The sequence below is a fragment of the Talpa occidentalis genome, unplaced genomic scaffold, assembly GCF_014898055.3.
Source record: "Talpa occidentalis isolate TD23 unplaced genomic scaffold, MPIMG_talOcc4v2.1 talOcc4.9, whole genome shotgun sequence".
Lineage (NCBI taxonomy): Eukaryota > Metazoa > Chordata > Mammalia > Eulipotyphla > Talpidae > Talpa > Talpa occidentalis.
Window position 1 is genome coordinate 42,254,215 of NW_023605305.1, and position 23,854 is coordinate 42,278,068.

The 23,854-nt window shown below is 40.3% G+C and overlaps 1 protein-coding gene across 2 annotated transcripts in view; it reads left to right on the forward strand.

Annotated features, from left to right (window-relative positions):
• The window catches only part of LPAR3 (lysophosphatidic acid receptor 3), a 62,831-nt gene extending 52,650 nt beyond the window's left edge, over positions 1–10,181 (forward strand). For both annotated transcript variants that reach the window (XM_054691455.1, XM_037498701.2), the window contains exon 3: positions 8,433–10,181. In XM_054691455.1, the coding sequence (XP_054547430.1) occupies positions 8,433–8,758 (326 nt within the window). In that variant the 3' untranslated portion in view covers positions 8,759–10,181. The remainder of the gene's footprint in view (positions 1–8,432) is intronic.
• The last annotated feature ends 13,673 nt before the right edge of the window (positions 10,182–23,854 follow it).

A 23,854-nucleotide genomic window follows, 5' to 3' on the forward strand; every position in this document is an offset into this window, starting at 1 on the left:
GTGCAGCTTCCCATGCCCTGTCCAAACCTCTCTCTTCTCCCACCCGCCGCCCCCCCGCCCCCAGCAAAGATGCTCCTTTTACCTTTCCCAGGACCTTGATAGGTGCTAATGACAGTTCATGTGATCAAATACTATATAAGCTTACAGTTTAATGTGCCAGCATTTCCAGGTGAGGTGAGGTGCAGTGCAGACCTTTCTAATCCAAAGGAGTGACTACAGCAGGGGGAATTTCGGATCTTTGCAGATCCATCCATTTTTGACGTTATGTCAGATAAATAACTGCTACAAACCAGGGCATACAGCTACCCTCACACCTTTTCTTAGATGTTGGAGAGAGCCGCCCTTGATGTAATAGTTACTGAGGTATCGTTGGTCCATATATATGATGCTTAAAGAGGAATCTGGAGGTGGAGATGGTGTTTTCTTCCTTATGCAGTTATGGTTTCCAGCTGTTACCCAGAGTTAAACTCTAGAATTAGGGCTAGGCTGTGGTTCTTGCTAGTATGGCTCTGCTTTAAATTTTATCTCACAACCCCTTGGCACCAAGATTTTCAATTTTCCAAAGCTGGCCACAAATTTGAACCAAGTGTCTAAAACCAGTTGTTAGAGTCAAAAGATCCGACTGTAATAACAATAGTGTGAAATGAATCATTTGTGGAATGCTTAACTGCTCATCATCTATTCAAAGTGTCAGCGTTTTCTTGGATTCTGCGGTAAAAATAAATCAGGTTTACAAAAGGTATATACTTTCATTCCTTTCGCATATGTGACAGTATGTTTTCTGAATTATTGGACTTCTAAAACACTGGGTAAACCAGCATGAATTTGAACGCAAACCACATCTAGAAGTGTAAGTTACTGAACAAATTCTCTAATACCATAAGAGCATTTTCACTTACCTATCCCACTAATGTTTAACTTATGCATCGTAATGCTTCAAACCAGGAATAGCTATATACTTTAAAATTAATCGTTTAAAAAATTATTTTCAAATAAGAAGAGTGCTTCCCTAGGATAAAGTTCACAGCCTGATCTTTATGTAGAGTTATAATTTTCTATTTTAGTAAATCAGACAGCCCTGTGGCTTACTAGGTTAGCATTATTGCTTGTGCCCTACCACTTTTTCCTGGACTAAAAACAAAGAATCACAGAGTGGACATATTTAAAATATATCCTCCTGTTGATGAAATGAGTAGTCCATGTGCCAGCATCAGACACTCCTGAGTGAGTGATCGCTTTTATTCTTACAGATGTTTATTTATGTGCCATTCACATACCATTTTTTTAAAATTGCATGTGTGAATTTTTAAACAGATGAAAATATGCCTACAAGTCTAGCTAGATGGAGTAACAAAGTCCTGAAGAACAGGTTTCCTGCAACTTGAAGTCTCAATTTTCTGCACATCCCGTGACCACAACCCCAAGAAGGTGACCTGTCTGTCACAGATTCTAGCGAAGCGGCCTGCTTCCAGCGGGACAGTGTTCTCCTTATCTCCTTTCCTATAATGTGGGGATGAGGCACTAGCCTTATCAAACTAAAAGTCTGAGATATTTTGGAAACTTCTAAGTTAGCAGCAAGACTGTAGGAGATTATAACATATATGTATTATATTATAACATAATATCTACTAGGGACTTTGAAAGATCCTTTATTTCACTTGTCACAAATATTTTCATGGGTGCTTATATCTTCCCAAGTGTTAGGCATTCCTTAATTTGATGTTTCTGATTACCTTAAATTATAGTCATTAAATATCATTTTGGTTCTGTAGTTGAATATTCTAGTACATGATTCACTGTACTTTAAAAATGAACATTTGTGTTTTGAATATAGCGCTGGAGCTGGTTTATCTAATTACTGGAGAAAAGCTCAGTTATAGTCTAATTGGACTATTAGTGAGCTCTTGAGCAGGTACTGAAAGAATATAGAACATGATTAATACAAAAATAATCACTTCTCATCAACATAACTGACCTGTCACTCGACAATAGAAAGAAATAAAAATGTTATCTGAACAATCATAATGAAGACATTCACTCATAGTAACTGGCACATGGAAAGTGGTTGCTTAGTAAATATTTATTAATGGAAGACATAAGGCTTCGTTTCCCGCTTAATGCTGATGACTCCCAAGTCAGTGTTTCCATGTGGAGTGCTAAGAGTTCTCATCCTCACTTCTGGCTGCTGTCGACACAGCTCTGCCTGGAGGAGCCAAGGAGGCTCTAAGGCCATGACACCTAAGCCTGAAACACAGTCTCCTCCTTCTAAACTTTCCCCTTTACCTCCCACTCTGGTGATCAAAACCACACGCTACCAGTCACCCTGGATTCCTTCCTCTCCCTTCCAGATCCACGTCTTCCTTTGGTCTTATAGTCTCTCCTCCTTGCTACCCCTTAATCCATCTACTTTTCTCCACCTCCACCTCCACTGCTTATTCAAATCCTTATCATTTCAGCTGAATTTTTACCAGTGCTGAGGCAAGTCTCCATGTCCCGACCCCTGGTGTTCTCACTTTGCTGTAGTAACGCCATCGGTTTCCCACTTGGTAGGTCTGGGTGGGACCCAGATATCTGAATTTTAAGCAGGGACCCCGAGAGGTTCTTATCTAGGTAGAAGCCAACTTCAAACTTCCCATAACAGAGGTATCCAGAGCACTCAAAGCTTCACTCTAGAAGGCATGTCCATACCCCTGATTAAAAAATCTTCAAAGCACTTAGCATTTCTATAGCAGTCATTTTTTCAAAGTATGGTCAGTGGGGTTTCCAAAGGTTCCTCAGAGGTGCCTGTTGGGGGGACATGGGGGAGGTGGAGGTTATAGTTTGAAGATGAGAGTGAATTCTGCTATGAGGGGCTTTAACTAACTCCCCTTACCCCCTCCCCACTCCCTGACTCTTCGGTCAGAGCAGCTCTAATTTTGAAGTTTGACAAGAGATTTCCTTTAGGGAAGTGTTCCTTTACTTAAAAAAAAAAAAAAGGGCCTCCCCGGTGGCGCAGCGGTTGAGCGCTGGGTTGCGAAGCTGCCCGCGGCCTCTGCGGCGCCGGTTCGATCCCCGGCTGCTCCCCGGCCACCGGAGGAGGGTCCCACATGGCGCGCAGACCTCTCCTGCCGCCCGCTGCTCCCCTCAGCAGTGTACTTCGGTCCTTCTGCCTGCTCTGCTCCCCGCTCTGGCTCTGGTGAATTCTCTCACCCTCCCGCTCTTCTGACTGTACCCAGTGCATGTATAAACAAAAAACAAAACAAAACCAGCAAACAAATAAATAAAGCATGCCTCTATTAAAAAAAAAAAAAAAAAAAAGATTTTAAAAAAAAAAAAACACTGATCTTTAGAAATGGATTTCAAACTTAAAAAAAAAAAATTGGAACCCACAGTAATAAAGAATGTATTCTCTATCACAGCCCAGTTCACATCATTTTTTTGTCCTAATTGAAACAAGTTTTAGGAAGCCCATCCATACTATGTTTGATGCATTCTGATGTTTTCTGCTCTGTTCTAATTCATTTTAAGAAAATTGCTAGTTGTGAGGCAGACCTCTCCTATCCCCACTGCTCCCCTCACCAGTGTATTTCATCAGTCTGCCTGTTCTGTTCCCCACTCTGTCTCTGGTGAATCCTCTCACCCTCCCGCACATCTGGCCTATACCCTGGTTCTTATATAAATCTTAAAAAAAAGAAAAAGAAAAAAGAAAATTGCTAGTTGCAACCCACTAAATTAATTTTCCACCTACTAATAAGTTGTAACAGAGTCTGATAAACCTCTGATCTAGCCTTTGTCAATGGGGTTCCCTTGTGAACCAGGAAACAGAAATGTTTTCTTAATCCTCCCAAGGATGGTGTGTGACTCATAGCATTCTAGATGTTTGGGAGAGAAGTTAATTCCTTATAGACAATGGATACCTGAGGGCATGCAAGCTTAATTCTCTCAATAAACTCCTGGTTGAAAAGTTTATGGGATCTGATGTGTATCATAAAGTCATACTCCTGCATATTAACCACAGGGTTCCTCCCTGGCTGACCTGTGCTCATCTCCTGGACTATCTTACCTTCTCAGTGACCTGGCTCGGTTAAAACCATCCTGAACTATCTGGAGTACCCCTAATGCAGCATGCAGGTTCTCAGCTGCACAGCCATCTTTGACCTCAACTCGCAGCTCAGCTGAGTGTCCTTTCACCCAAGACCTTCCTTGATAGTAGTGAGAACTATCGCACCCAGGTTCCATACCTGTCGATGCCCGAAGAGCAGGACGGTCCACTGTTTACGTCAGCATATGCTGCAGCTAGCAAGCTGCCAGGCCTCCTGTGAGCTCTTAATGACCTTCAGTTACGTTCAATGGACTTTGTGCCTCTGCTACTGGGTATGTAGCTTGACACTTAGCTATAAGGACACAGTCAGGTATATGAGGCATGACCTGCATGTTTAGGGAGGTTTTAACAGGCCTGCAGGATAGGACATAGGTACGAAAAACTAGCTCTAGTAGATCACAATACTCAGTTCATATGGGTTCAAATTATGACTCTTCTAGTTGTGGGTTTCTGGACCGAGGACAGACTCTAACTTGAGCCATTCTAGGCTTCAAATCTGTCATATGAGAAACTGAGGGTAATAAGTGCAGCACCTCATAGGGCTGTGGGTTTTAAATAAGAGGTACACATAAAGCCCTGTACACACTGCTTTGCCCAGAGCTCTCAGGAAATGTCAGAGTGGAATTAAGCAGGTGACATGGCCCTTGCCACGTGGATGCTGTAGGTGGAAAGTGTCACTGCTGTTAGAGGAGGGAATGGTCACTGTGGGTTGGACAGACATTGGAGGCAAACTAGGAGCTAAGCTTAGAAAGAAAAGTAGACCTTAGACTAGGAGGTGGGAAGGCATTCCTGGCAGGGTGAGCCAGCGTGCCAACAAAGGCCAGACAAAGGACGGTGTGTGCCTCGCCTGCAGGCTTGTTTTACTGCTAATGTTTGTGCATGTATTTATGCTTCTAAATAACATTTTCCAAATGGATGCTAAAGGTATTAATCTCTGGAGATGCTTATTTTCCCGTTTTAAGGCACCCTACCCCCTTTCTTCCACGACTTTTCACTGACTGTATACTGAGCCTACAATTTTGCTGACAGGGTCAGCTTGATTAAATCATTTTGGGTCATCCTAGAGATATGATTTACAAAGTTGGTCATGTATCATAATCACCCAGGGAACTTTTTAATCCCACAGAGTTCCAGGTCCCACCCTAAGGAATCTATTTGGGTTGATGATCAAGCAGGCTTGGTAATTGCTAGCTCCTAGAATTCATCTTCATCAGTTTTTAGTCTTACTGCTTTATAATCATGTCTGGGCAACAGGAAGTCAAATTTGTTTGAATTTTAGAGAGAGTTGAAACTCAGTGTTTCATAAAATTTAGCAATTTTCTACTTGGAAAAGACCTCGGAAGTCACTTAACCCTATCTCTCATTTAGGAAAAAAAAAAAAAACCCTCGTCTCTTTATATATCTCAGGATGATCCAGGCAAAGAAATACCCTGCTCCAGGGAGACTCTCTGCCCCGTGAATGACAGGTTCCTCTTCCTAATAGCTTTTTCTTTATTTAAAAAGAATTCATCTCCAAATTCAGCCTCTTGTTCCTTTTCTGTTTGTTCCAAGGTAACCTTCTGGAATGGCCCAGGATAATTCAGTGCATCCTTTTCAGGTTTCTGGAGCAGCACATCATGCCTTTCCTTAACCTTTTCTTCTCAAAGGGGAACATGCCTGCTTTCTTCCACTGGGTCCCAGAAAGACCCCCTTGAGTCCACTCCTACATGTTAATGCCTGAAGAAAACATAAGTGATGCAGGCTTGATCAATGTCATGACTTGAGCATTGAGTGTAACTATGTAAAAAACATTTGCCTTAGTTTTTCCTTCTATGATTTATTGGAAATTGATAGGGGGCTGACTAATACATCTTTCCCAGGATCCATTGTCCACCCTTCTTTTAAGAATTGGGACAGTTGCCTATTTCTGTTTCTGACATCTCCCATATTCTCCAAGAATTCTCTTTGATTACAGGTTCCTAAGGTCAAAGCCATTCGTGACACTTTCTTCTCCTTTAAATGTTTTGGGGAGGACCTCATTATCTAGCGGCTGATATACAGTATAATTTCTACCCTTCCACTCCCAACGAATGAACTGTTAGATAAGCTGCATCCAGTCTGAGATGTGTTTGGAGGGAGAGCATGGCCAGGGATGGAGGAGTCCCAGAGGGGCGGGTCTCGCCATCACTGCTGGGTGTGATCACCTCAGACAACGTGGCCTCAGCGCCTTGTCTAGTTTAGCAGCATAGTGTGTTTGGGTGGTTCTGTCAAAGAGACTTGCCTTCTGTTGTTCTTGGAAAGAGTATAAAGGTCAGGTCAGCAGATTTTTGTTTCTCTTCTCATCCCATAGAACAGGAACTTAAGACCAGAAGTAGCCTCTCCCACCCTTTCCCTTGACTCACTTCAGTGATGAGATCTTCTGTGGTCCATGGTGAAACAGCCTAGCAGGAGCCCAAGCACTGCTGGTAGCCTGCCTGGCTTCAAAGCCTGGTTGTTTCCCTTATCAGCTGAGTGACTCTGAGCATATTACCTAACTTCTCTGTGCTTCATCTTCCCCAGCTTTAAAATGAGAGTAATAGTACTTATTGCCAAGGGTTTCCATGAAGTTAAAAAAAATTAATTTACACATAATGCTTAGAATAGTGCCTCAGTGCTGCTAAACGAGTCATGATTGCTCAATGACAAGTTTGCCAAATGTTGATTGAGTGAATTATTTTATGTAATTCAGTGCAGAGGAAAAATACTCATGCACTATCATATTACGACAAACAGGGCACAAATTTGAAGATTTATTTAGTGTAGTTAACTCTGACTAATACAAACCAGAGTTTTATGTCAGGGGGGATATTTTTATAATTAAAAAATTGCAGGGCCTCCCCTGGTGGTACAGCGGTTGAGCGCTGGGCTGCGAGGCTGCCCACAGCCTCTGCAACGCCGGTTCGTTCCCCGGCCGCCGTCGAGGGTCCCAGCAAAAAAAAAAAATTGCAATTTTAGGAAAAAACATACTGACAATTTACTTTTATCCTTTTTTGATGAGCATGTGAAATACATCATTCAAACAAAATTATGTCAGATATATGTAGAGTGTGAAGAATAACACTTAAAAGAATAAGCAGTTGAATGTTTGAGTTTATTTTCAGCATCTTATTTTTTTCTTTATATGTCCTACTTTCCCTATGTTTCTCTCTTCCTCCTCCTTTCTTTTGTCTTGATATCATTTTTACTTTCCTTTAGTTCTATTTTCCCCTCCCATGGGTTTGGAAGTTATAGACTTTATTAAATTTTGACATGCCTATTTAACAGAATAGAGTTAATGTGTTTTCTTCCTTCCCATTAGAAAAGGAACTTGGAACGCTCCCACTGGAATTTCTTTGGAGTTATAAAATTTCACACAGAAAGGACTCTTCACATCAAAGTTGGTAGCTACAGCTTTTGATGTCTGGTTTGTTTAGTTCTTCCCTCTTCACAACATAGTAACTTCTCTCTTGGGAATACCCTAGCAACAGAAGCGTTACTGTTAGCTGAACTACAGACCAGTGGATCTGGATGAGGCCTTAAAGATTCTGTAAACTGGTATTTTTCAAACTTTTTGTCTAAGCCCAATGGTAAGAAATAATATTTTACTTCATAATCAATACACACATAAATCCAGTTTGTAAAAACAAAACAGAAGTTTCATGAAACAATACATCTCTTAGCTATTTCACTCCATTCTGTTTCTACATAAAGAAGGAAAAACTTGTACAAACCCAATAAATTGATTGCACAGAAATCTCAATCTAGCAGATGCCTGTGACTATGTCAGGGAGAATATAATGTTACATAAGCAGCAATATGGACTTCTGAAGACTTAATTTTTTGAGGTGACTTTGTTGGAAGACTAAGAGAATGCCATAGATGCAATGTCTTATTTTCAGGAAAGCATCTGGATAAACCTATTTAGAGAATGGCTGAGTGCAGGCTTAAGAGTTCGAAGCTTCCTCAAATAGGCCCCAGATTTGGGCCTCAATTTTCTCACCTATAAAATGTGGATAATAACCACAACAGCCTCCTAGTGGTCCTCAGAGAAATCACAGAGGTACCATAGCTATAGTGCTTAGTAAGCTCTTAGGAAGCCCCTAATTACAAGACCTGGGTAAGCAGACAAGCAGGTAAAATGGAATGTGGCTAATAGTCAAGGAGGCTTTCAGGTGTGTGCCTCCAACAAGCCCAGGTCTCAGAGGCCCAGGTGAAAAGTAGAACTCTGCCTTGGAGTTATCAAAACAAATCCTGAAGCTCCTTAATGCCATTGAAGATGACTGGGTGAGAAGTAAACCTAAATAAGTGACCTGAGTAGTCTGAACACCTGTTTCTTCCTTTGTTGTCCCTCCAGGGGCCTTCGTGGTGTGCTGGACCCCAGGCCTGGTGGTTCTGCTGCTCGACGGCCTGAACTGTAAGCAGTGTGGTGTGCAGTACGTGAAAAGGTGGTTCCTGCTGCTGGCGCTGTTCAACTCTGTCATGAACCCCATCATCTACTCCTGCAAGGATGAGGACATGTACAGCACCATGAAGAAGATGATCTGCTGCTTCTCTCAGAAGAACCCGGAGAGGCGCTCCTCCCGAATCCCCTCCACTGTCCTCAGCAGGAGCGACACGGGCAGCCAGTACACAGAAGATGGCATCACCCAGGGCACCGTCTGCAACAAGGGCAGTTCCTGAGCTCCTGAGTCCTCTTCCCCGTGGCCCAGCGGGGCCTTCTCTGGCAAAGAGCTGTTACGAATGGTACCTGCCTCTAACAAAACCCACACACAGTGTTACTCCAGGTCTGAATTAGTCATTCTAGGTTATAAAAAACAGTTTTTACATAGTCTAAAAGCACAGGTAGTAGAGAGGACACACTGCGTTTAGAGAAAACGCATGGGGTGAGGGAAGATGGCACAGGGGATTCCGCTTGATGTCCTGAGGGCCCCTGGCGGCACCACGGCCCTGCTATTCACTTTGAGCTTGGCCACCATCTTGTAGCCATTCGCTTGGTGTTTTTAAAGGATGTTATTATAGGGCTTAGGTCAAAATAAATAATAATGTTACTTGAGCCACTTTATGTAGCTATTTGGAATGCCTGTGTAGTTCTTTCTGCATGCAAAGTTTTAAAAAATGCTTTGGCAATGATATTTTCATCCTCAAAGAAACCTGGCCACTAGTTATGTGTTCAGTAGGAATCTCAGAAAAACAAATCAATAAAGACTCCAGACTGAATTTGATTTTTAACTGAAAGAACATGCTGAGGAAAAAGATTTGATGTAATAACAAAAAAAGTAAATATTAAATATTTATTTTGAAATGAAAAAGAGACCTTGGCATGGTCCTGTATGCTTATGGATTTGGGCCTATTTATTCATTTCCACTTTGTATTCAAAGACACAGAGGACAGTGATGGTGAAATAAATTCAGAGGCCACCTTGACTCCTACTCTCGGATAATCGCTGTAGAAATGACTGGTTCTGAACAAAGGGAGAAAGATGTGATTCCTTTGCAAACAGACATACAGCAGAGTAAAAGGTATATGGATAATCAGGCTGATTTCCTTCCATATACGATTAAATGGAGCTCAACACGAAGCTTTATTTTCAGTTACCTCCCTACCCCTAGTGACTTGTCAGATTTAGTATGTGGAATAATTTTCACATCTCTATTTTGCCCACGGTTATTGACATACTTCTAGTACACTTTGCCTTACTTTTGATCTGGGTTCTTTCAAAAATGTTTCTCCTTCAAAGAACTAAGTAGACAACATGAAAGGCAAGTCAGTAAGGGAAAAAAAATGTTTCATACACATAGGCTACTGACCAAAGTTTTCTATGTAAAGCATTTAGATAGTATATTCTGATTTTAAATAAGAATAACTTCAAGGCAAATATAGTATTTATGTTGTTTGCAAAAGAAGTTTACATTTTTTTGGCTATTGTGATGTAACATTTATGTGCAAGTACTACTTGTAATAAAAGAATTTGAAAAGTCATGCTTTTAAATATAATGGCCTGAAATAGAGTATTATGATTTGAAGGTGTAAATTTCACAAATTCTGTATAGTAAGTCATCTATCTGATGCTTATGTCAAAGCTCTATATAAAATAAAATTTAAAAAAAGAATCCATTCTCTCTTGTTGAGGTGTATTATTGCTTTGTGTGTTTTCTAAGTAAAAATATGGTTTGTGGTAACTAAAGCACACATTTCTATTGCACAAGAAAAATCAGATTTGCCATGAAGTACATACTCTCAATGTTTTATGTAAGCATTTGGAATCTACAGCTGGCCAAAGGGTGGAGAATTGAAATTGAATTCCAGTCCCTGAATAGCTACTAAGGGATCTTTAAAGGTTTTATTTTGAGGAAAGCACCATTTTTAGTACTCTGCAACAGAATGTCATATTCAGAATGGTGTCTGGAGGGGATCCAAGTGTGGAGACTCGGGTGGAAATATATAGCTTTTGTTTTTATGCACACACATATCTCAGCGATGGTGCGAGAGTAGAGAAGTTGTATATATTTAGAAATGACAAGTGCCAGAAGTCTCAGGCTCACCAGGAACACAGCAAACACATCTTTTAGTCAGAAAAAAAATGAAGAAAGAATGTTTCTCAAGTCCTAGGACCCTGAGCTTATCTGCAAGCCATTGAGATGATGGTTCTAAAATTTAAATCTTTTGAGACGAGACTTTGACTCAAATATTGGGTTACTCCCTAGATAAACAAGATTTAATTTTCTTGGATTTGTAGCACCATCCAAGGTGTTCTGATAAATTTGTATTGGTGGTTGAATTTAGGCCTTTGTAAAGAGTAACTCTGCCTTAGGAAAGAAATATTTATTGGAAATAAATTATTGAAATCTCATGGTGAAATTTTTTCAAATGAATGGTAAACCTGGGCCCATAATGTGACTAATAGAAGCTCTAAGCACTGAAATGATCATGCCATTTGTGTAATTCCAAATAAGAGCCATACTAAGCCATGTTTAAAGCGCCAACAAAGCTATAGTTTCTCTCATAATCAGCATTTTGATGTTTTTTTGTAAATACAAAATAAAAATTTAGAAATTCCAATGTCTTTGATTCACAAGCACCCTAAGCACATGTGCAGGCCATGGTTGGATGGTCCAGGACCAGAAACTGATTGAAGTCAGCTACAGCAGCATCAGGTGGGGGTGGGGTACAGCACTCTATCCTCATGTGCAGACTAACTTTAGGGCAAGCCGTGTTTATAGGTTGATTTCCTCGTGAGGTTGAAATCCCTTTATGTTTATTAGGTCATTAATCATCTAATCATCCAGGGAGGTGGGCAATAAGGATGTTTGGTGCTCTTTTTTAATTGATTGAATAGATATGGTGAAAAATAGCCGTGTTGCAGGGTAAGTGATTTTCAGTCTTTTCTGCCCTCCCACCATTAGGATCGATGATGGATCCTTGCGGTCCTGAATGCATGCCTGATGGCGGGCATCTGGAGTAGGGTGTGGGCATGCGTAAGTGGGCACACCTGGGCTAAGACTGCGTTTATAAGGGTGGCGTCAGGGGGACGCCAGTAGAGCAGAGAAGAATAGAGAACAAGAATGAAAGGAGCAGAGAAGAAATGGCCGTGAGAGAATGCCAGAGAGCCCAGAAGGAGTGAAGACATGCTGGGGGCTGGGAGTCCTGCCAGCCTCCTGGCTCCCCGGCACCCCTGCCTGCCGTGTGCCTGGTAAATCCCAAATAAAGCCTGAAAAGCCCTGAGGGCTCCAGGACTTCTCTTTTACCCTGTCTGCTCGATCATAGAGATCCTGCTCTGTGTCCTCCTGTCCTTACACCTGTGAAAACACCAATGAAGGAAACTCAGGAATAAACTCAAGTCCTGGAATAAAAATAACTAAATATTCTACACAATGATGATCTCCAAAGAATTTAAAATGTGCCAAAAATATATCTGACTTCTGGTATGCTAACAAGGAATTATGTCTTCTTGGTGAACCCCTAAGTGTGGTATTAAATTGAAAACCCCTAGAGCTTTTGCCAGTTTTTAACATTGTCATCCAGGCATAGGAGTTAGGATTAGAATCACTTAAAGATGTGGAATTTTTTTAAAGTAAGGGAAGTTGTATTTTTGTGTGAGAGATGTGCTCCCGAACACATAATTTAAAATACAATTCCAGACTTGTTTACACAGGATTAATATTAGGTGGGAGATGCTGTTGCTGTGGGTTCCTCCCCACCATGATATATTTTATTTTTAAGGCATCCTCTCTAGTGCTTTTTAGAGTGTGCTCTCTCCTAAATGAATAAATGATAAACTACTGATAGAAGTGGCTAAGGGTCCAGAATGTTCTATGTATAACTTCTGAACTACATACTTATAGTGCAAATAAGAACACACTGCTCATGAAATCAAACATGGAGGTTCTGGTGGGTGCCACTAAGAACTGAATGACACTCCTAGTACAGAATATAACACTCTATCATACATAGAATGCAGCACATCTGCATGCCAATCTGTGAACACAGTTTACTAATCACTGGGTCAGCCAGTTTTATAATTTGCTATTCTTGACAACTTTTTTAGAATTGCAATTTTATGCAGCAAAACTTTATAAAATTTTTCTATATCAGCAAATCCATGTCTGCATAAATCAAATGCCATAAGCTGCATCAGTATTGTATTTGTTATTGAGATTGGAAACTGCACATTCTGTATGAGTCATGAGGGAAGATAGAAGGAAAAGGGGAGCAGGCTGTCTGTCCTGGGTCCATGCTACATCTTTGTGCCTATTAGGAAATCAGATCCTTTCCTCAAGAATGTTTTACTTACACTAATTGGAAAATTATCTACTACACCAATTTAGTTAGAATTGTATTGCTACTTTCTAGAAATGTATACTAATACTTATGCATGTCTACAATATTCCTAGTATACATTGAGTTGTTCAGGTCACCACTCACACAAAGGGACATGACAAACATCTTAAGAAAGCACTGTATATACACAATGGAATACTATTCAGCAATCAAAAAAGATAAACTCATGCCATTTACAGCCAACATGGATGGAGCTAGAAGGGATTATGCTCAGTGAAATAAGAAAGAAGGAAAAAGAAAAATACTGGGTGGTTTCACTTATAGGAAGTATATAGGGGGGTATCCTCTGGTGGCACAGCGGTTGAGCGCTGGGCTGCAAAGCTGTCCGCAGCCTCTGCAGCACCAGTTCGATCCCCAGCTGCTGGCGAGGGTCCCACATGGCGCACAGACCTCTCCTGCTGCACCCTCTGCTCCCCTCAGCAGTGTATTTCGTCAGTCTGCCTGTTCTGTTCCCCGCTCTGGCTCTGGTGAATTCTCTCACCCTCCCATGCTTCTGACTGTACCCAGTGCTTGTATAAATAAATAAATAAATCTTTTTTTTTTTTTTTTAAAGAATATAGGGAAACCAAATAAGGCAACGATAAATCAGAGACATTCTGTGGGGAGTGGGAGGGGGACAGAGATCAGAACGAGGGAAGAGCACAGGGGACTATTGGGATGGTGCACAGGTGAATTGATGGTGGGAATTCTATGGGGACTACTACTGAGAGGAGAAAACAAACATTGTACAAAAATGAACAATGATGTAAAATATATGTAAATAAATTATATCCAAAAAAAGCACTAGATTGAAATTCAGGCAATCTGGGTTTTGATTTCTGCTCTGCTCTAAACAGCCTGAGAAATTCTAGACACAATTGCTGATCTAAATGAGGGGCTTAAATGTCCTGTAAAGACTTTTTTAGATGTACATGTACTTCTGAATATCTGCAGGGTAAGGTAAAAAGTATCAGGCTTTTCTGCCCTCCTGCCATTAGGATTGATGATGGATCTGCCTGATGGATCCGCCTGATGATTGATGAATGCATGCCTGATGGCAGGCACCTGGAGTAGGATTGGGGTTGGGGGGGGTGTGGTATGTAGATGGGATTCACCTGGCCTGAGAGACTGGGCTTATAAGAGCGGCGTCACGGGGAAGCCAGTGGAGCAGCAGAAGGAATGAAAGGGAGAGAAGAGCAGAGTGAGAGAGAGCAGAAGGGAACCAGCAGTGAACCAGAGGCCATGAGAGAACGCCTGAGAGCCCAGGAAGAGTGAAGAATTGCCTGGGACTGGGTGGCCTGGCGGCCTCCTGCACCACCTGCGCCCCTGCCTGCTGTGTACTTGGTAAATCCCAATAAAATCCTGCAAAAGCCACCCAGGGCTCCAGGATTCCTCCTTCATCCATCTGCTCGGGTCATAGAAAACCTGCTCTGTGCCTTTCCACCGCTACATTATCACCTACCAAATGTGAATCCTGGAAAACACTGTAAGTCTTCAAATTTTTTGGATATCACTCTTTGTAGAGTTTTCAGAGAATAGAAGCTCTGTTTTCAATTATTGCTAAAGTTCTTAAGCTTTAGTGCGTGTAAGAATCACCTAGGAAAACCATAGAAAATCCACATAAGGCACATGTGAAATGTGTCATGGTAAATCCATGATCATGAAGGGGAGAATGGACTTCTGGAATAAAAGGGAACTGCTAACCAAAATGGAGACCCTAAGAGCCTGGGGAGCTGCCTGTTTGCCAAAATGAATGTACGTTTGAAATGTGTGAGCTGCTATTTATTTCATCAAATACAAAACAACACATTTCTTTTTTTCATTTAATTTAACCATTATTTTTGAACATTTCCTGGGTGCTGGAGAACCAACAAAAAGTCCTGTCCTTAAACAAATGAACAAAACTATAAATATGGTAAAAGGGAGCTGACGATATTGAGTGTGGACATGTAGGGATGTAGTTGTCCTCTAGCTACATCGTTGTCACCTTGGAACACTGGTGACATTGATGTTGTATTTTTTTTAATCTTTGTCCTCTATAATTTTTGACATAGAATTCTCCACCACATGAGGAAAAGAAAAAGAAATCGCCTAACAGGGTTACTTTTGGAATTAAAACCAGCTTGTGATTTATGAATTAGGGATCTGGTACAGATCATCTAAATTAAACTTGTGTTTTTCTGGGTTAGGTGGAGGCCTGACCGCAGCTTTACATAAATTAAAAAAGAAACATATCAGTCTTCAGTTGGAAGAACAGAAACTGAGTACATGAAACAGGATGGTATTTAAAATAAGCAACTAGGTGCTTGGCAAACATTTGGAAAAGGGAGAGGAGCAAAGGAAAGGGAAGCACATACTTAGCTCTCCACTTTGCTGCTAACTTTTAGGGAAGTGTTACCACACAAGTCAGGAACTTCTGGCAGCTGCTTCCTGAGGCAGGTGGTTTGTGGAGGAACACCAGAGACCACTGCCAAACCCCAGATGTGCTGCTAGGGGGAGAATGTGGCTTCTGCTTCCCTTCTGTCCACCTCATCTTTCAATTATCTGGAACCAGCAGAATCTAAACTGAGATATTTGATGACTTTGTATTCTGCGAATATAGTCCCTAGGCTTCTGGCCACCTGTCAGATTCAGGGGAGAACATAGAAAAGATCAGAGAGTCCAGCCCTTGGAGAAAGAATAAATGAAGGGGAGGGGTCTTTTTGACTTCTGAGACCTTACCCTTTATGAGGTCCTTTAGTTTCTCTTGCTTTGAAGATGGTATAAATAGTTCTAGAATAAGGTCTGAAAATTCTCAAAAAACCAAAGTGTTGGCACATGTAATTTATACTTTCACATTATAGTTATGGCTCTTCTGAGGGTGAATGGGAATGAGACAAAAAGGAACGTAAGAGTGTAGCTCACTTATCATTGACTGGTCATTGTCCAAATCTGTGATATCAAAGTTAGCATCAGAGCATAAGAAATAAAATGTGTGGTCACAGTTGATAATACAACCTTGGCAAATACAACATTACCTAATCTTTCCTTTAGGTCCAGATGGTGAATAGAAGAGCATCTTGAAACAAAAATGAGTGAGCCAAGGTAAGTGTAAAATTCAGGTGTCCACAGTTATTTAAAAGTCAGAATTGAGAGTTTGTGACCTTTAAAAATGCAGTGGATCAGACCTATTCTAGAGTGGAATGATAATAGATGTAAATTTCAGAGTTTGTGGTTTGCTTGGAGGGGAAGTAACACATTTCTTCTTTTAATGAAAACAATGGTCCAATTCAGGCATCATTGTGAAGTTGTAAATCTTGGGGATATCTTGATTTTACAAATAAGGAAACTGAAGACCCCAAGAATTAATGAGTATTTAAGTAAGTAACTAAATTAAGGACCAAACTTATTTGCTATTTAAGTTTTTCTTTAGGCTCTTCTCTATTCAGACAATGTCTCCTAATAACTGTATATAACTATATTTCAAAGAGCCAATAGTGTTTATTAACATTATGTTAGCCCCTTTACTGATTAAGAATGCTATGGTCTTTGAGCAAGTCTCCTGAGAATGTATGCTAAAGAAATTATTCTAAGTTAGGAAAGGGTTTCATACACAAAAATGGCTAAAGCATGAGATTTATAACCCTGAAACTTCTAAGCAATGTGTACATTTGCTGCCTCACAAGAGTGGCAGCTTTGGGAGCAGCATGGGGAGAGGGAATGATTACTCAAAGTCCAAGTGACTCGGAGCAAGGAGAAGCCTCAAGGGGCTACATGGCAGTAATGGGTTGCCCCGACCCAAAGGCAGTTTCTTATTTATTGAGAGTCAAGCACATAGGGAGTGTCATGGTATACATTAATGGGGGATGCATTATGGGGCTGTAAGACAGGGTGGAGTGACCTGGGCTATTGCCTGGGGGGGCTCCATTGTTCCTACTAGTCAAAGCATATTATCTCTATTCTCTATTTTTACCTAATTGCTAATCTTTAAGGTATTTTAGCTGATCTTGCTAATCTGGTCTTAATATGTGTCTGCTGTTTTCAGCAGATACTGGTTTCCCAGTGTGTTCCTCATACCAGGACTTTTGTCCTTGGTGAGAGGCCTCCTGCCTGGTGTAGCTGACCAGCAAGAATTCTGGACACAGAGATAATAGCCCCAAGGAAAAGGAGGGCTGGGGATCCCACATGCACTGAAGCATGTGATAAATGTAAAGTATTACAGTTAAAGCAGGTGGACTCTGAACTAAATTTCCTGGATTTACATTTACCTACTGGCAGTGTGACTTTAGGTAAGTTCTTCTGTGCCTTAGTTTTTCACCTCTAAAAATAGTGATAACAGTTTTGCCTACCTTATAGATTTGCTTGGAGATTAAATAAGTTCTATGTCAAACACTTAGAGCAGCAATGGGCTTTGGTATGTGTGACTACTGTTACAATTAAAGTTATGGGCAGATATCTAATGCTATTGAAATTTTGTGTTATTTGTATAGTGTAGGATTTGTGTTATTTGTATGGTGTAGGATTTTCTGATGACTTGGAACTGGTAGCAAGAGATGTGTCTTAAGCAGTTTCTAGGGTTTTTGTCCTGACTACAAAGGTGGAATTTCTTTTTACTGAGATAGAAAAGAGGCAGCAGATTTGCAGGTGAATAGGAATCAAAATTCAGTTTTAGGGGCCTCCCTGGTGGTTCAAGGGTTAAGCACAGCACTATGAAGCTCTCCACAACCTCTGCAGCATGAGTTCAATCCCCAGCCAGAGAGCTACACACATGGTGCTTCAGACCTCTCCTGACTTGCCCGCCACTCCCCTCAGCAGTGTATTTCAGTCAGTCTGCCTGTTCTGTTCCCCACTCTGTCTCTGGTGAATCCACTTACTCCCTGCATCTCTGGCCTATACCCCAGTTCTTGTATGCATAAATGAAAAAATCTTAAAAGAAAAAAAGTAATTCAATTTTAGTGTTGCAGATACAACCAGGTGGAGATGTGGGGAAAGCAGCTAGATAACAAATCTGCAGTTCAGCAGGAGGCCCAAGCTAGAGATATTAATCTTGGAGTCACCAGTATATGAATGGTATTTAAAGCAATGAGGCCAGACTAAATTATATGGAGAATGAGTGCAGATAGAGATGACATCAGGCCCAAGAACTAACCCCTAGGAATTTGCAATGTTTGAGCTTAGAGAAATGAGGTGTCAATTGAAGAGGCGAAGAAGGAGCAGTCAGTGCTGTAGGAAGAGAACCAAGAGTCGCAGGAGGCTGGAGTGATCATCTGTGTCAAATGCTGCAGCCTGAGGTATAAGAATTGACTATCTATTTGGCCTTGGAGGTTTTTTGTGACCTTGACAAAACTGTTACAGTGCAGTGATGGGGATGAAAACCTGATTGGAGGGGGTTCAAGGGAGATTTGAGAGGAGAAGACTGGGGATGATGAGGACTATTTTTAAATTGTGCTTCTGTTTCTTTTCCTAAAAAGGGGTGAAAGAAATGGGGTGGTGGCTGGAGGGACATGTGAGATCAAGAGAGGTAGGGGAATTGGGTTTATTTTTAGATAGGTGGCATTATAACATATTAGTTGCTGGTGGGGATGATCTAGTAGAGGGGGAATAAGTGATGATTGAGGACAGAAGTGATAATTGCTGGGAGGAATGGACTCCAGGGTGGAAGTGGAGGATCTGATCTCCAAGAGCCTCAGTGACATTCCATCCCTAGCAGCAGGAGGGGAGGTGGAATACGCAGACAGGGAGAGTGAAGATGTACTTATCTGTGAGTGGATGCTCCAGATCCTCAGCTGAAAGCAGTGATAAGGTAAGAGGGGCTGCAATATCTGAAGTGATTTCCATATATAGCCAGAACCATGGATTAAAGCAACAAGACGGAAAATTTGACACAACAGCCTGAGATGCAGAGCATCCTGCTGTGAAAAATTCAGTGTCTATTTAATTACAAGGGTGTGAATTATAAATTTAAGTGAGAAAAGGCACCGAAGATGGGGAATTCACATTAACTGAGAAGTTAGAGCTTCTGTCCATTTTTTGATTGGGTTCTTTGTTTTCTTTGTGTTAACTTGTGTGATTTCTTTATATATCTTGGATGTCAGCCCTTTTTCAGATCTATGGTGTGCAAGTATTTTTTCTCATTTGCTTGCATGTATTTTTGTTTTACGGATAATTTCTTTCACTATGCACAAGCATTTTTGGTTGATGTAGTCCTGTTTATTTATATTTACTTTAGTTTTTTTTGGTTGTTGGGGACAGTCTATAAAGACATCCCTGGAGCCAATACTGTGGAGTGTTTTGCCTAGGTTTTCTTCTATGTATTTTATGGTTTCAGGTATTACATCCATGACTTTAACCCATTCTGAGTTAATTTTTGTGCGAGGTGTGAGATGATGATCTAGTTTCATTCTTTTGCATGTGGCTGTCCATTTTTCCCATCACCACTTGTGGAAGAGACTCTCCTTTCTCCAGTGTATACTTGTGACTCCTGTGCCGCAGATTAATTGCCTATAGGTGTGCAGGTTTATTTCTGGGATCTCAACTCTATTCATTGTTCTATGTGTCTATTTTTGCCTTGGAGAGAATTTTAACCTCCCTTTGTAGTAAATAAGACTCAGATGATGTGAGTGGCTTTTTGTTCTTCTTCTAATAAGCAGTAAATCCAGGATTTGGATCCAGAACAATGGACTCTTAAGATTTTGTGAGGATCTGAGACTTGAGCTGCGTGTTAAAGGAGTAAGTGGATTCTGATTTTGGTGATGCAAGAGGGTTTCCCAGCTAGAGGGCTACTCGAATTAAAAAAGGCATGGAGGCAAGAAGAATGTGTTCAATACAGGGAATAGTCAGGGAGAAGGATACCTCCCATGGCTAGGTAGGCTGAAGTAAATGAAGGAACAAGTGATTCAACCAACCAGCCTACAAATAAATGAACTGGAGGAGTGTCTGTCCTCAATGGCCAAACAGCTAGCTGGGCAGCCTGCCAATGTATTTGGACCCGAGGAAGCTGCTTTGCCAAACTGCTAAGTAAATGTTCCCTGCATTGTTTGTACAATTCATTATTTTTAAAAAATGATAGCTGCTGGGTTCCATTGAGATAAAAGATGGCCTCTGAGTATAATCTCATTATCATCTGTCACCATGGCTGGGGAGCTTTATGTGTCCACAGAATCTCAGAATCTATATTTCTCTAGCTTTAATCTCAGGGTCGATATCCCAACACAGCACTGCTCATAATAAATAGCTAGTAGTAAATGATAAAGTAGGCTACTGTGTTTTATTTTATTTGACTTTCAAGCCAATCAATTTTATAGCTGTCTGAGAGCTGAAAAAAAAAATTCTGGAGACAGCAAAGAATCATATGAAAAACTAGAACGCGCTGACAAAATGAATCTTTATCTCTCCCGTTTCCCCCACAGAAAGAGGCCCTAGGTAGACTGTTGATTATGCATATAATAAGGCGGCTAGTCGTGGAAATGGTCCTTTTGATTGGTTTGCAGAGTGACTCTATTATATGCCCCTTTGGCTAGTGATACAGCTTCTCATTGTACCTGTGTGGCATACTCAACAATGATATCAGTTAGCTTGCCTTTTCACAGATTTTTTCTTTTACCTTGACAATACAGAAAATCACAATCTTGCAATGGTAACAAAAAAAGATATAGGAAAAATAAAATAGCATGTGTCCTCAACAATATTGTTAATTAGAAAACTGACTCTCCCCCTTCTCTTTAACTATTCCTTTCAAAAATATATGAGGTTCAAATACAGTGGAAAGTATCTTGCCTGTCTTGGAGTAGAAAGCCTCTGTTTTTTAATCTTTTTTAAAAAGTGTAAGCAATCCAATCAAAAATTATGTAATAATTCAATGTTAAAAGCATTTTCCAAGTGTAATTGTTATGCTTATTTGAGTTTCACATGAAGAGTCTTTGTAGTCCAAACCATTCATTAATGCAGTATGCACTATACATTCATTCATTCATTCAGCAAGCTGATATAGAGTATCTGTGAGTCAGACAGTGTGCTGGGAATCGAGAAAGGTACTGAGGGAAATAAGGTCAACCCTGAGCTTAAAAAAAGTTTACATTAGTTATTAAGGTTCTTCTAGTAGACATACATGGCTCAAGAAAGTTTTCCTAAGAACTAGTGATTGCAAGGACATTAGCATGGATGTGCACATCTTATATAGATTATATGAACTAGTTCTAGCACGCTTTTTACAAAATTATTGTTGTAATCCTGAGACATATATTTTAATTTTTATTTTAGTTATTTTTAAATTATTAATATCCATTTGACCCCTCTACAGAAGTCTGTATAAAACAACTAAAGATGATTAGCTGGAAAGGTTTGGTAAAACTGAGAGGGAGGACTAAGAAAGAGAGAACCTGTACCACAGAAGGCTCCCTGTCATTAGATAGAGGACACTCCCACAATGAAATGCAAATTCTAACACCACTGAGGAAATAGCTTTTTGGCTTTTAGGAAACCACATCTCCTTTTGTCCCTTCTTAGTCTCCTTTGTAGGTTTGCTCTTCTCCTGACTTCTTGATGTTAGAGGAATCCACTGCTTGTGTAGTTCTTTTCTATCTCCCTTTATTCTATTGATCATCTCATCAAATCAGATGTGTCTAAATCTATAAGCTAACAATTCCCACATGTTTATATCCAAGACCCCTCCATCTCTCTTAAGCTCCAAATTCATATAGCAAATTCCTCTTGAAGAATGGTGGATTCATATGTCCAGACTTCAAACTATTCTGCAAAGCTATAATAATCAAAACAGTATGGTACTGGAAGAAAAACACAAAGACCAATGGAATAGAATTGAGGTGCCAGAAATAAGCCCATACCTTTCTAAGCAGTTAATTTATGACAAAGGAGCCAATAATATACACTGGAGCAAGGAAAACCTCTATAATAAATTGGGAAAACCAGAAAGCCACCTGCAAAAGGATGAAACAGCACTATCTCACACCATACATAAAAATCAACTCAAAACGGATAAAAGAATATAAGAACTGAAAAAAATACATAGAAGAAAACAAAGGCAAACCATAGCATGACATTGGCATCAAAGATGTCTTTGTGGATTCATCTCCAGCACAAGAAAAATAAAAAGAATATAAACAATTGAGACTGTATCAAACTAAAAAGCTTCTGTGCAGCAAACAAAACCATCATTAAAACAAAATGACATCCTACCAGAGGGAGAAATTATTGGCGCACCATATATCAGACAAGGGGCTGATATTCAAGATATATGTAGCACTCATTCAATTCAACAAAAAGAAAACAAGTAACCCAATTTTTAAAAATGGGCAGAAGAGCTAAAAAGGCACTTCTGCAAAGAAGACATACAGTTGGCCAACAAATGCATAAAATTTTTCATTATCACTTATCAGGGAAATGCAAATCAAAACCACAATGAGATATCATCTTACACCTGTTGGAACAACCCATATCAAAATGACCAGAAACAAGTGCTGGTGAGGATGTGGTGAAAAAGGAATGTTCTTACAATGTTGGTGGGACTGTAGACTGTTCCAGCCCTTATAGAAACAGAGTGGTGTTTCCTTAAAAGATTAAAAATGGATCTGCCATACAATGCAGCAATTCAATTCTCATCCCCAAAGAATTCAAAAACATTAAATTCAAAGGGAGACATGTTCTCCATGTTCATTGCAGCACTATTTACAGTAGCCAAATATGGAAACAACTTAAGTACACAAGTACAGATGAGTGGGTCGTGAAGATCTGGTATATATGCACAATGGACTATTAACTACTCAGTGATCAAAAACTATTTCTGGCAACATGGGTGGAGCTGGAGAGGATTATGCTAAGAGAATTTAGCCAGAAGGTAAAAGACAAATGCTAGATGCTGCCACTTATATGTGGAATACAAGGGAACCAAACAAAGGGTCAGATAAAACCAAATTAACAACAAACCCTAGAAATCTGACTGTAGAACTAGGCTGCAAGAAAGAGGAGGGATGAGAGAGAAGAAAGTGGGAGAGGGAACACAACATACTATGGTGGTGGACAATTGGTGTTTTGGTGATAGGTATGGTAACAACACCCAAAGGGGGAGACTCTGTACCGCTAAAATACAAACAATTTTGTAAACCAATGTTACTTCAAATTTAAAAAAGGAAAAAGAAAATTCCCCTGGAATAACTAATTATTTCTCTCTCCCCAAACCTACTCTGTTCACAGCCCTTCCCATCTCAGTTGATGGGAACACAATCTTTTAGTTCGTTCCTGTCAAAATTCTTAGCAGCTTCCTTTAATTCCCTTTTTTCCTCACACCCCACATCCCGTATGTTAACAAATTGCCTTGACGCTCCTTAATCTCCTGACTGAATTCCTACACACTCCCTGATTGGCCTCCCTGATTCTACCCTTCCCCTTTTACAGTCTATATTCTCCACTCTGTGTTCCTTTAAAAATTCAAATTAAATCATGTCATCCCTCTGCTCTTAACCTTGCACTGGCCCCCCATCTCATTAAAGTGATGTCAATGAACTTTCTCTAGCCCTGTCACCTCGCTACCTCTTTTCCTTCTACTTTTCCCCCTTGAAGATGTTAGCTAAGCTTAGAAATCAAATCACACATTATTCAGACTTTCAAAATAGTATTTTTAAACATAGGACAGCTACATATAATATGCAAAGAACAATACGATTTCATTCAGAACTTAAAAGCATCAGGAAAAATTAGTTTTTTTAACCTGTAGCTTTAATAAATTGGATATTAATTTTTAAAAGCATTACTAGCCTCTGAATAGTTTTTACTGTCCTCAGAACCACTTGAGGGCACCGAGAAAGCCCACATTTAATAGAAACAACATAAACAAGAATTTCCAACTATGCCATCCTTCAGGACAGGACCAGAGGAGGCAATGGGCAGGAGTGAATCAATACCAGATAGCGTGAAGGCAGTCGGTGCTATAGGGGAATAGCAGAAGGCCATGAACTTCTCTGGTG